Genomic DNA, 14,761 nt, shown 5'->3' with positions numbered 1-14,761 from the left:
TACAAAGTATTGTCCAAAAGCAGCAGCTATTCTAAAGGGAGGAGATGTTGAATGTGATATTCCAAAAGGTAAAAGATAAAAGTTTATAACAAAGAAAAACCTATCTGGTAAAATTGAATATTATCCTACAGAGGAAAAAAAAATTGACCTTTAGTAAAATAAGGGATTTTCAAGCATTTCTGATGAAAAAGCCAGAAATGAGTAGACACTTTGGAATGGAAATGCAAGAGACAAGAGAAGCATAGAAAGGTACAGACATTTCATGAATCTGAAGGACTAGGTGAGGAAGTACTACTTCTATACTTAACTAGGGGGAAGAAAAAAGTGTGCTCTCTGGACTTTAATGTCTTTAAGGGTCAAAGAGAAAATTAACTAAGAGAGTAAAGGGGGTTAGGGAAGGTTTTGTCTTATTTTGATTATCTTAGGAATAGGGGACTATCCTTTGGAGGAAATGTGAATGAAACAGAGGGAACTCACAATATCAGATATTAGGAATACATGAGATAAAGAGTATACCAACATGGAGGAAGGGATGGAGGAAACAGGTGTCCCACGAAACTCATTTTCATTTGATTTCATCTTACCTTCATGTCCCAGGAAATTTTTCTTTGAGAAATCTCATTATGCTGCAAAGCTGAATCAGACTTGGTACTCATATCTCATTAGTGCCCTCTGATCCACTGATTGGAGAGCAGAGCTATGAGCTCTAAAATTTCCATTTAAGGAGAGGGCCTAGGAATGTCTTTCCCCCAAATCCTACCAGCTGCATCGCTTTTGAATTTCTTTGGATTTCTCCATCATGTCCCCACCCCTACCCTGAGCCCCATTTCATCTTCATTTTATGTGTTGTCTTCTCTTCTCCCATTAGATAGTAAGGTCCTTGAAGGCAAGGATTGTTCTTCCTTTTCCTTTTCTTTGTATCTCTAGTACTTAGTACAGTGATTGGCATATAGTAGGTGCTTAGAAAATGTTATTGACTGACTGATTTGGAAAGAGGAAGATTGCACACAGTCATAACATACAGACAGCTTGATGTAGAAGTGAATTAATTTTAACAGAATCAAATAGGAGTCAAAAGAGTGAAATGAGGATAGAGTAGCACCCAGCTTGGTCCTAGGGATTTAAAAGGGACAGTAGGATAGATGAAGGAAAAGTCAAGTAAAATAAATTCTAAGGGTTTGGGGAAGGATTGGAAGGGTTGGGGGAACCTAAAGGTGAGATTGAAAGGAAAGAAGAAAGAATAAAAAAAAAATCTGTGATCAGGGGCTGGATAAGGGAAAGAGAAAGACAGTAGAATGGAAACAGACTGCTTCATTTACTGATCATAAGTGTTATTCCAACTCCCTAATTTTACTACCTTATTTTAGTTGTAAATGGAGGACAAAGATAGGACAAAATATGAGGGGACAGATTATAAGGAAAAATATAATTAACAGTCACAACCATGAGCATGAATAGGAGGAACTCAGCCATAAAGCAGAAGAAGATAACAATTCATTTTAGAAAGCAAAATTCAACAATACATTATTTACAAGTAACAGACTTGGAACATAAAGTTTCACATAGAATTAAAATGAGAGGCTGGAGTGGAATTTTTATGCCTAATATGCATATAAATCATAATAAAGCAATATTAAATATAACTATGGTAAAAAAAAAGATAAACAGGGAAACAATATTATGTTTAAAGAAACCATAGCTAAAGAATTAATGCATGCATTGAAAATGATAGAATCTAAGTACTAAAAGAAATATTAAATGAATTTCAGAGAGAAATAGTAAAACTGTCAAAATAGAGGGACCTTAATGTACCTCTTTCAGACAGATATATCTAACAAAAAGATAAGCAAGAAAGAAGTTAAGGACCCCAATAGAACTTTAGAGAAATTAGAGATGAGAAATATCTGGCAATTACTGAATGAGAATAAAAATGAATTTATATATTTCTTAGCCATCCAAGCACCTCTATAAAAAGCTGACTGTGTTAGGGAATAAAAAACACTTACCTAGAATATGAAGAAAAGCAGAAATACTAAACGTATCATTTGTTGATCCCAATGAAATAATTATATGCAATAAAAGACTTTAGAAAAATAAAAAAATCAATCACAGACTAAATAACTTATTGCTAAAAGTCTGGTTAATCAAAGAACAAATTATATAGAAATGGAATGGTTTATGATATTGCATTTTAGGATTAGGTTAATGCCAACATAAATTATAAAAATGTTATCATTATGGAGTCTAGGAGAACTGATTGAAACTGATTATATAATGAAATGGTGGAAATTGGCTATCTACCATTGCACATTGCGAAAAAGTTAGCATCTAGTAGATCTAGAAAGACATGACCAAGTGGCTAAAATTATATACCAGGAACTCACTCTCCAATAGAAATGTCACCAAAGAAAATCTCAACACTGAGGCAAAACAACAAAATTAATGGGCTGCTGCTAACATAAGGAGAAAAATGCATATTTTAAAATAACGTCATCATCAAAAAGGAAGAACAAATCAGTAAATTGGACATAAACCTAAAAAAGTAGAACAACAAATTAAAACCTCCAAATTAACAATAGAATTAAAATTCTGAAAATCAAAGGAGATAAAATTGAAATCAAAGGAGGGGGGACATTGAATTGATAAATAAAACTAGGAGGTTGCTTTAAAAAATGAAGAATATAGCTAACTGACTTATCTGCTTTTTAAAAATAGATGAAAAGCAAATTGTTATAATATAAAAGAGTTTAAAATAATTGAAGTGAAATAAAAAAATCAGAAACTATTTTGCTTAATTACATGCCAACAAAAATGAGAACTTAAATGGGAAGGATGAATACTTTAAAAAATATGAAGTATTCTGATTAAAAGAAATATTTTAAATAACCTAATATCAGAAAAAGAAATTGAACCAAGTATTAAATCCCAAAAGGGGGGAGGGAATCTAGGACCAGAAGGATTTATAAGTGAATTCCCTCAAATATTCAAAGAAAAATGAATTCCAATAATACATACCTGTTTACAAAAATAAAAAAGATCCTTCCAAACTCTTTTCTTGATAACAACATGGTGTTGATATCTTCCCCAAGGAGGGACCTAGCAGGGAAAGAAAACTATAGAACAATATCCCTAGTGAACATTGTTACATAAATTTGAAATACACTAGTAGCAAATAGGCTTATACACCTATTTAAGGATTATACAGCATTTCAAGGTTAGATTTATGCCTGAAATGCAGTGTTGGATTAAAATAAGGAAAACTACAAACATAGTCACCCATAATTGATAAAAAATAATAACAAAAACATGATTTTATCAATATCTGTTCGAAAGGCTTTTGACAGCATCCAAAATCCATTTCTATTGCAAAATCATGGAGATAACTGGATTTTTTCCTTAATATGGTAACCAGCACCTTTCTAAAACCAAAGTAAAAATTATATAAAGAAAGGTTAGAGGATTATTCAATAAGATTAGATTTAAAACAAGGGTGCCAATTATCACTTCTACTATTTAACATAATGCTAAAATGTAAGGTATAGCAATATTAAGAAAAAGAAATTGAGGGAATAAATATAGGCAAAGAGGAAACAAAACTTACTTTTTGGAGATGATATGATTCTTTATTTGGAAAATCACAGAGTCAACTAAACCATTCAGCATAACTATACAATATATAAAGTACCAGAGAGTTTATGTACTAAGACTAATACCGTACAGGAACTATAAGAATGCTCCTAAAAACATTGTTTACAGAAACAAAGACAGAAGTAAATAATTGGAGAGCCATTAATTGCTCATGGGGTTTGAATTTGTAGTATGGGAATTCCCATTTGTTTTTGAATGAAGGAGAGTAAGTTTCTGGTATATAATTTTACCTACTTGGTCATGTCTTTCTAGGTATCTACTAGATGCTAACTTTTTTGGAATGTGCAATGATAGATATCCAATTTCTACCATTTCATTATATAATCTGTGTCAGTCAATTCTCCTAGACTCCATAATTATAATATTTTTGTAATTTATGGTGGCAGCGACCTAATCTTGAAATGTTATCATAAATCCTTCCATTTCTATAAGCAAATTTTAATGACTCAGCCATTTGTTGGATGCATCTTCATTGATATATTTTTGGTTCAAATCAAGTGTATGTCATCCACGTAAAGAAGGTATTTTGATTCCACTATTGCTCTGCAACAGGATCCATGAAAATGCAAACTCTGTCTCAGTAGCAGCAGCAACAGAGAAAGTGAACCATGTAGTGATGATACCTCATTAGGCATTGGGACTCTGGATCAAAGAGAAAAATAATAGTGGATTCTATATTAAGTAGATATGGTAGAAGACCAAATTATAACTGACCTCATACTTATTAATTTATAAATCAAATCCTCTGTGATCCATCACAACCTAATAACCTAATAATCAACCTGCATTAACAGATGAGGGACTCAAGAATTATATACACTTTCTCACAGGAAGAGGAAAATATGGACTCATAGGCTACCTCTCTGCTGAAACAAATGGGTAAGGGAAAAACAAACAGAAAGAAAATATTTTCCATGCAGACTGAAGTTGATTTTCTTTGAAATGGAGTTAGATAGTTTATAAGAAAAGCAACCATGTATGAATCATGACTAAACATATTATTCAAGTCTTTGAACATGACATGCTGGTTAGTGGGATTTTTTTTATTATAATTTATCAGACAGAAAGTTTCTATAAACCGTTTCATCACTGTTATAAAAAATGGAAATGAACTCCGATGTACATTTTTAGTATCCACTCTTGGCATTCTAAAGGGGTAAAAGTAGACTCATACAAAAATAAATGCATTATCTTGAAAATTTCTAGCTTATTAAAATGGTGTTCGAAATAAATTACCATTTTGTTACATAGCAGTATAGTTTTACAATAGGTAGGGAAGCAACAGACAAAAGTTCATCTAACTCCTCTCTCCCTTTTAAAAAATGATTGTTTTATATTTCATTACTTTGGTGAACCCATGATTTCACTGGGGTAAGAATTCCCTCACCCAGGGCAGATTATAACATATCTATGCCTTCTTATGCTGTGTACTTCTCCAAAGAAGATTGCCTATATGTTGGAGCCTTTCCTCAAGTTCTTTTTAATATTTTGTGGATTCTAAATCAGTTTGTCCCTGTGACCTTATCTTCCTTTTCTTCTCAATCCCTTGCAAACTGATTTCTAACTCCAGCACTCAACTGAAACTGTTTTCTCCAAGGTTATGAATGATCTCTTCACAGTTAAAGTTATTATTCTTATCTCAGTCTGCATTCCACTTGACTTTTCCATAGTTTTTCACACTATCAACCACCACCTCCTAAACTTTCTCACTTCCCTTGAATTCCTTCTAGCTATCACTCTTTCCTAGTCTCTTTTGCTGTATTATTCTCTTCTGCCAACTGCGTGTGGGAGCCCATTAGTGGTGCATCTTGAGGCTTCTCTCTCTATAATGTCTCCCTTGGTGATCTTTAAGCTCTTAAATGTTTATTTTTCATTTCTTTGCAGATTAAGATCTATCTGGTCTTGATCACTATCCTGAACTTTAGTCCAGTATTATTAGCAGACAGCCAAATTGTTTTAACACAAGTGTATTATAGGCATTTCATACTCAACACGTCCAAAACATTACTCATGATATAATAATGACAATAACAATAATAATTTAGCCAGCATATATATGCATACACATACACACGCACACACACACAGATTATATATATATATATATATATATATATATATATATATACACATACACACACACATCCATATGCACATACACACATATATAACACTTACTATGTGCCAGGCACTGTGTTATGTGATTTACAAATTAGCATCTCACAATAACCTTGGGTCTATTATTGTCTTTATTTTACAGTTGAGGAAACTGGGGTGAACAGAACTTAAATGATTTGCCCAAAGTCATAGAGCTAGTAAGGTCGGATTTGAACTCGGGTCTTCCTGACCCCAGACCCAACCCTCAATTCACTATGCCACCTAGCTACCCCTATATCCATCCTCCAAATTTCAATTTCTGTTAATGGCACCACAATCTTTTTAGCTGTCCAAATTAATTCCAGATAATTCCTTCTACCTTTATAATGTTTCTTACATCTGATTTTTTCTCTCTACTCATATAGCCTCTATCTTAGTATAATTTAGGTGTGTGGAGTGTTTGCCCTATAATTGGGTTATTTCCCTTTACTAGGAATTGTCTCACAAAGAGACAGAAACTACTGGGATATTTAAGCAGGGGGAGAGGATTTTAGGTCTAGTAATTCTGAAACAAGAAATCTGTGATTTCTTGGGGAAGAGAAGTTTTCTCTTGGGAAAGAGAGGAGATGATGGATCTCTAATAGTGTTAATACCTCTGCTCAGTGAGCTCTGTGTAATTAATTATGATTAATAATATTAATTATTATTTTTTAAAGTTTTTGTCTTGTATTCATTCTTTAAAATAGCAAAGAAAATGATTCACATGGACTAAGAGTCATTTTGCTCCTTGCCTAGAAAGTAAGCTCTTTGTTATAGCCAGGCTAGGTTACATTGGACATGGAGTTGTCATCGCTTTGTGATACCTTTTAGGGGTTTTCTTGGCAAAGATGTTGGAATAGTTTGCCGTTTCCTTCTCCAGCTCACTTTACAGATGAGGAAACTCAGGCAAACAGGGTTAAGTGATTTGCCCAGGTCACACAGCTAGGAAGTATATGATGCCAGATTTTAAATCAGGGAGGTGAGTCTTCCTGACTGTAGGCCTGGCACTCTGTGCACTGGGCCACCTAGCTGCCCCTGATTGAACATGGAAGCCTCTTGCAAAATTTGAGCCTCCAGTTTGAAAAGGAAGGGAAAACATAGAGGTAGGGACCAGAAGGGAGGTTTCCACCCTGGGCTACATAGTGTGAGGAGAAATGTATGGCCTTGGAAGAATCTGCTTCTGCCCAAATTCCCAAACAAACAAACAAAAAAACCCCAGCAAATCCTCAGCCAACTTTGTACTTCATAGCAGCATCTGATGGTTATACTAGTCTAAGGAAGAGGTGGCTTAGACTCTTATTTGTTTTTCCTGCTTCCAGTTCCTTCCTTCTGCAATCTCTCTTCCAAAAGGCTGCCACACTAATATTCTCCAAATACCAATCTGACCATTCCAACTTCCCCACTCAGAGATTCGATGGCTCCCCATTGCCTTTGGGATAAAATATAAATTGTCTGAGTGGTATTTAAAGTCCTACACACTCTGTCTTCCACTGAAATTTCTGATAGTATTTCCTGTTACTCTCCTTCACATAGTCTTTATTCCAGCTCCACTGACTTGCTACTGCTCCCCTCTGATGGCATTGTATCTTTCCTAACTCTGTGTCCAAAGACAGGTTGGAATGACCATTTTCTCTCTTGAAACTGGAAGCCAGAAGAGCCCCAAAAGATGAGAAGATTTCTTCTCACACGACTGGCCCTTTGAGCCAAGCATTACACATTTAACCACTCAAAATCTCGTATCTTTTTCGGAGAGATATTTATTTCTAAGATATAGCAAGGACACAGTACAAACGTTTCTCCCCACACCTGGGAGTCTTACTCTCCCCTCTACCAAACTTAACTTATTCTATATATCTATATCACTGGACCCACCAAATCCAAGTCCAAAGATGGCATGCCTAGCAGATGAATTCTTCCTTCACTGTATGTGGGCTGGATTTGGGGAGTCATTCTTGAGGAATGCCCCTTGCTCTCCTTGGCATCAAGTACTCCAGACCACTGGGAAGTAAGGTTCCTTGCAAATACCTTGAAACAATTGCTAGATTGTTTCATTAAATCATTAGATCATGAGCCTCATTAGGTTGTGAGTCCTTGAGGGCAAGCACTATCTTTTACCACTTTTTGTATCCTTAGAACTTAGCACAGTGAATGGTGCATGGTGAAACCTTAATAAATACTTATTGACTAAGTAACCTATTGATTGAAATTAATTTGAAACTAATTCAAACTAATATGTTTGAAGAAGCTTCATTCTCTTTATCTAGAATGAAAAAAAAATGAAGAAGCCATATAATGAATTCTGTTTTCCAAGACCATAATGGCTTCAGAAAGAAAAAAGCCCTAAGACTTCTCCCCTTATAGCATGGTTTATAAGATGCTAGGAGCAAAGAAGTTACTGAATGAAGTAAAAAGAACAATAAATATCTGTTATCTGCAAGTTTAATGGGCATATGGATAGCACAGGGTCAAGCATAGACCCCTAGAGAATCTCTACTGGATATCTCCTGTCACATTCCCATTGAACCATTAATAACTAATCTTTGTATATGGCCATCCACTCAGTTATGAATCCATCTTACTGCATTTCCATTTAATCCACATCTCTCCATCTTTTCTATAATTATAGTACGAGATTCATTAACAGACGCATACCAACAGCATTTCTATCATATATTGTTCTTCAGTTGTTTCAGGCATGTCTGACTCTGAAATTTTCTTGGTAAAGATCCGGGAATGGTTTGCCATTTCCTTCTCCAGTTCATTTTATAGATAAGAAAACTGAAGCAAAAAGGGTTAAGTGACTTGTACAGTGTCACAAAGCTAGTAAATATCTGAGGCCAGATTTGAATTCACAAAGATGAGTCTTCCTGACTCCAGGCCAAGCATTCTATCTATTGGGCCACCTAGCTGCCCTGGGCAAAGAAAGAAACCAACCTTTGTTAAGGGAAACAAAGGTGGAGTCTACAATACACCCAGTGTGGTCTGAGACCTCAAGATACAAAATTCACAGTGATTTATAAGTCTCTTGATTCATGTATAGTGCAACAAAGTCCTCTAGAAACTGATTCATGCAAGATTGCATTTTGCAGGTCATTATGTCCTAATTTTATGATGTCCTAACTTTATTCTTCCCATGATGTCTATTATTTTATCATTTTAGTATAAAGATAAATATATAGGCATTATTATTATTATAGCCACATACTTAAGATACACACTTTATAATGATTTAGTTACACTTCTAAGGTTAACTAGCACAGAAATTTCTCCGGGATTACATCCCAGTTTGGTTACATACAGGTTTTGTTCACTAATCTTCTCTTGGTTTATCCAGGCTAGAATTTTCTCAGGAATCAAAATCAATTTCAGTAGCCTGTTGTTTGCTGACTCTGTTCTCTTCCCCTTTTTTGAAAACCAGGACAGCATTGACTCTTATCCTATCTTCTGGTTTGTCTCCTCTTTTTTAGGATCTTTTAAATATCATTGACAACAGTTACATAATCATTTCTGTCAGTTCTTTCAGGACCTCATCTTTTAACTCATTAGGGACAGTTGATGAAATTAAGAACAAATAGGTATCCCCCTACTTATCTTGGGTATTAACTCTATGCTAATAATTTTTGCTTTGTTATGTGTAGTGTAAAGAACAATCTCCCTTGCAGAGAAAACATCTCAATATAAATTGAAGAGCTCTTTCTCCTTTCTGTTATTACCTCATACACCTCAAGCCAATATCCTGTCCCTTCTTTGATCTTTTTTTCTCACAGTATGTTTATTATCCTTAATTTTCCATCTTCTAAAGGAAGTCTTTCTCAACCCCTCTTAATTGTATTTATCCAATGTATAGCCTGTTTGTACTTATTTGTTTGCATGTTGTACTCTCCCCACCTCCAAGAGATTGTAAGCTCCTTGAGGGCGGGGAATTTTTTTGGTTTCTTTTTGTTTCTGCTTAGAACAGTGCCTGGCATTTTTTTGTTACTCAGTCGCTCAGTTGTATCCAACTCTGCCTGACCCCATGGTCTTTTGTCCATGAGGTTTTCTTGGCAAAGACATTGGAGTGGTTTGCCATTTCGTTCTACAGCATGTATTACATGTTTCACAAATGAGGAACTGAGGCAAATATGGGGTTAAATGACTTGCCCAGGGTCACACAGCTAGTAAGTGTTAAGTGTTTAGTCTGAGGCCGGATTTGAACTCAGGTCATCCTGACTTCAGGGCTGGTACTCTATCCACTGCACCACCTAGCTGCCCCTAGATCTTTCTTACTCCAACCCCAATGTTCTATCCACTTCACCACCTAGCTGCCTGAAACATAGTAGGTACTTAATAAGTAGTTATTTATTGACTTACTAGTTGATGTCTTGACTAATGCTCTGAGAAGATAACATACCTCTGTTATTGCTATCAGGTTGACAAATAGCTGCCTCAGTATCCTTGAACAAGGAACCACCAACTACTTTTATTTTTCTTCTCTTCTTTGAATCCTTACTGGATGACCTCTCACTTTCTATGCATTTTTATACCATTCTTTGGAGGATGAGAAGTTTCCTCCTCTTCAAAGCATCCCTCTCTTTTCTTCAGAAACGGCCTCTGAACCATTTAAAAACTAATTATACAGCTGTCCTTTCCTTTCTCTTTCTCCTCTGGGTTTAACTTTTTATTCTCCATCATTCTGACAAGGGTCAAGTCTCCCTTTCTCTATCTCAGATGTAATTTTTCTTCCCATTAAACATTATAGACTAGATCAATAACTTTCCCTGCTCTCCATTATTGTTGAAGTTTTCATTCTTATTGCCTTTAACTGCTTGTGGATTATACCTCAATCCTAAACTACAGGTTAAAAAATTTACCGCCAATTATCACCTCTTAATAATTTGACAACCCATTCAAATTATTTTTCTTTATTTCAACAACTCCATGGCTATTCCACCCACCTTCAGTCAGCTTTATCAATTAGCTATCCCTTTAATCCTTCCATTTACTTTGTCTTATTTACCTTGCCTTATTCTGCCAAATGCTTCCTATTTTAGGTCTACTCCCTAATTCTCCTTAATCTTCTTTAATCTTTTTATGTTCTTCTTAATTGTCCTTTTCATGCTTCTTTCTCAACCGAGAAGTAGGAACAGGCTGGTTATCTAGGTCTAGAGATTATTTATCTTTAAATATTCTTCAATATCTCTCAAATTTTCCTCAATAAATCCCAAATTTTGCCAAATTTCTCCTCCCTGAAGTCAACCTGATCTACATTATTTGTCCAAACTTTACCAAATCACGTACAAGATTTCCTTCTCCTTATTGAGGTCAATTTTTTTTCTTCTCCTTTGTCTTCTCTCATAGAAGGCTTAAGTAGACTAAAGTTGGCCCCAATTCTGCAGCTTAGAATCTTAGAGAGTTGCTTGGGGGCACTGAGATATTACATGATTCGTTAAAGGTCATACCATCAAGATGCATTAGAAACAGGATATGAACCCAGTTCTTCTCAAGTTTGAGATCAGCTCTCCTTACTATGACATGCTGCTTTTTGCCTTGTATATAAGAAGTTCTTGAATGCTGGTTGAATTCTTTAATTGAGTGACCAGACTATCTTTTTTTCAATAAACTGCAATGGCTTCATATTGCCCACAATGCTTTTCTTGGCATTGAAAGCCATTTATAACTTAGTCCCCTCCTGCTTACTCTCCACTGCCTTGTTTCCTTTATCAGGTGACACTGGCGTACTGCCTGTTCCACAAACATCATTTCTTGGTTCTGGGCATTTTCTCTGGCTGTCCAACATCCCTGGAATGCTATCCCTTCTGTGCTCCAACTGCTAACCTCCCTGGCTTCCTTTAAGTCCCAACTAAAATCTCACTTTCTGTAGAAAGCTTTCCCCAACTCCTCTTAATTCCAGTGACCTCCCTCTTTAATTATTTCCCATTTTTCCTGTATGAAGCTTGCTTCATATGTTTCCATTAGACTGTAACTTCTTTGCGGACAGGAACTATCTTTTGCCTCTTTTTGTATCCCCAGCAATTAGTACAGTGCTTGGCATATAGTAGGCACTTAGTAAATGTTGATTGATTGATTACACATAGATTGATTGGCCATTCATATCCTTGATGATATTTTTTGTGCCAGTTCTCACATGCAAATCAATAGGGATAATATGTTGGAGCCTATTTACATTTGCTGCACTTCTTTCCACTGTTTGTGATACTATTGAAAATGTCCACTATCAATTTATTTTGAAAGCTTTTATATATTTGTAATATGTTCTTTTCTCTATATTGCAAGAAAAAAATTGGATTTTAATGTAACAAAACAGATTCTGGTCACTATATTAAAACATTTGCATATTAATTTCACAACACATAATACAAATTTCAAATTTCTTGAACTATGTGCTTATCTTTTATAATAAAAGACCTGATTAGAGTTTATCTCTAGGGACAAAGTATATAAAAGTATATTCTTATTAGGGTGATTCAAAGTAGCAGCTGATTCAAAATAATAGTTATATCTGAGAAAATTGCCTAATTTATTGTTCGTAAGTAAAAATAAATTTGATGTTTTAAATCTAGCTTAATCAAGACCATTGCTTATACATGTGTTATTGATGTTAGATAAAATAAGACATCCAAATTTTTCTTTCCTTTTTCATTTATCTTGAGAGGTTATGTTTATTTTAAATATGTGGAAAATATATTTAGTTAAATATATTTAACAGTTAAATCATAGGTATAAGCTTTTATTTTTCCTTTGGCTAAGATTTTTGATGCCATCACACTTCTACCATTAAATGATTGATATGCAGCTATACTGAAAGTTGCCACAAAAGTGTAGTTATTAACCAAATTAGTGAACTGAGATCAGCATTGGAGTAATAGTTGGTACTGCTTTGCACAATTAATGTTTATCCAATTGAATCTGATCCAACAAATGTTTATTAAGTATCTACTCTGTGAAAGATAGAGACCCTGACTTTATGGAGCTTATGTTCTAATTAGTAGATAATAGGTATATGATAATTTAAAGAGGGAGAGAGCTCTGACAATGAGGAAGGAAAGGCTTCATGTTATATATGTGTATATATATGTATATATGTGTGTGTGTGTATGTGTGTGTATATGTATGTATGTATGTATATATATATATATAGCAAAGACTTGAAGGAAATTTCGGATTGTAAGAGATGGAAGTGAGGAAGAAGTGCATTCCAGGCAGGGGAGATAGGCTGGGCGAGGGCAAAGAGAGGGAATGCTGTGTGTATAGAGAATAAGAAGTAGCTCAGTTTGACTGTAATAAAAAAAAGGTATAAAGAGGAATAACGCTAATAATCCTAGAAAGTTAGGCAGGAGCCAGACCATAGAGGGGATTAAATATCAGGCTGAGGAATTTTCATTTTACATTAGGAAGGAAGGGAATGAGCATCTAATAAGTACCTACTCTGTATCTAGTGTTGTGCTAAGAGCTTTTTGTGTGTAAATATTATTTCATTTGATCCTTACAATAACTCTGGGAGATAGATGCTACTATGATCCTCATTTTAGAAATGAGGAAACGAAGGCATACAGAAGTTAAGTGACTTGCCTGGGATCACACAGCCAATAAGCATCTGAGATGAGATTTGAACTCAGATACCACCAACACTAAGCCCAGAACTCTTATTCCTTGTACAGCCTAGCTGCATATATTAGAAGAAATAGCAGATATTTGAAGGTTCTTAAGAAAGGGAGTGATGTGGCCACATTTGTACTTTAGTAAAATTATTTGGGCAGCTGTTTTGAACTGATGAGATCTCTATGGGAGAGAAATCATTTCTAAGTTGACAACTACTTGTGCTTAATTTCTTTAAAACTTTTAGCTTGAGGAAAAATGTAGACCAGGAGTCAGGAAACCTGGATTCTAATTCAGTTTTGTCATTATCTCATTGCTTTGGATAAGTCATTTTGCTTTTATTGTTCAGTTTTTTTCCATTGTAAAATGAGGAGGTTAGATTCAGATCCAATTCTTTCATTTTTATTTTGGAGGTCATGTCAGGAATACTTGTTTTGGAGTTCAAAGACATGGGTTTGAAATCCAGCTCTGTTATTTACTATTCAATCTGTCTGGATTTCAGTTTTTTCATCTGTTAAATGAAGGAATGAGATTAGATTTTCTCTAAAGTTCTTTTCAAATCCATTTCCCATGATTTTTTATCTTATGATTATGACTTGCCTGCATAATTTAATATAGTCTAACAATTGCAACCTATGTTCTTTTGTAGATTCTTCTGAAAAATACAAGCTCTAAAAATTTAGTATATAATGCTAGAATTATAGGCTGGGATGCAGTGGATTTTTCATTGCCTAAAGAATATAAGAATGTTATAACTATTACTTCAAGGTAAGGAAATTTCTCTTTTACTTTGATAAAATCAACACTAGTGTTTTAATATGGGACACATGCATGTGTTTATAATCTGATTTTTTTGGAGATACATAATAACAGGCTTTCATTTAAATATTAATGTATTTTTCAGAATACAAATATGCAATATTTTTTCTTTTTTTTAAAGATTAGTTTGCCAAAAGAAATATATCTTCCTTTTATATAAGCATTTAACTTTAATTTTACTTATGTGTAATAATCATTGATGTTATGAAGGAAACACGAATTTACTAAACACCTGTCATGTTCCAGGCATAGTGCTAAGCCCTTTATAAATATTATCTCTTTTTATCCTCACAATAACCATGGGAAGCTGGTGCTTTTATTATCCCCAATTTACAATTGAGGAAATTGAGGCCAACAGAGATTATATGAATTTTCTAAGGTCACACAACTAGTAATTATATGAGGCTGGATTTGAACTTAGGTCTTACTGAGGGAAGGCCTACCAATCTATATATTATACCACCAATTGACTTTATTAGATTTATTTAATTTTTGTCAGATTTTTTGTATTTCATACCTTTGATTATAGCCTTATCTGGAGTATGTGGTAAAGACACCAAGA

General features: G+C 34.5%; 1 protein-coding gene across 1 annotated transcript in view; it reads left to right on the top strand.

Annotated features, from left to right (window-relative positions):
- CFAP47 (cilia and flagella associated protein 47) overlaps nucleotides 1-14,761 on the top strand; it is an 857,531-nt gene that overhangs the window by 303,283 nt on the left and 539,487 nt on the right. Inside the window, exon 36 of the mRNA XM_027875456.1 lies at nucleotides 14,030-14,148. Coding sequence (XP_027731257.1) covers nucleotides 14,030-14,148 — 119 coding nt within the window. The remainder of the gene's footprint in view (nucleotides 1-14,029; nucleotides 14,149-14,761) is intronic.

Source organism: Vombatus ursinus, unplaced genomic scaffold, assembly GCF_900497805.2.
Source record: "Vombatus ursinus unplaced genomic scaffold, bare-nosed wombat genome assembly UNPS02014809.1, whole genome shotgun sequence".
NCBI classification, from domain to species: Eukaryota; Metazoa; Chordata; class Mammalia; order Diprotodontia; family Vombatidae; genus Vombatus; species Vombatus ursinus.
This window is presented reverse-complemented; position numbering and strand designations above follow the sequence as displayed.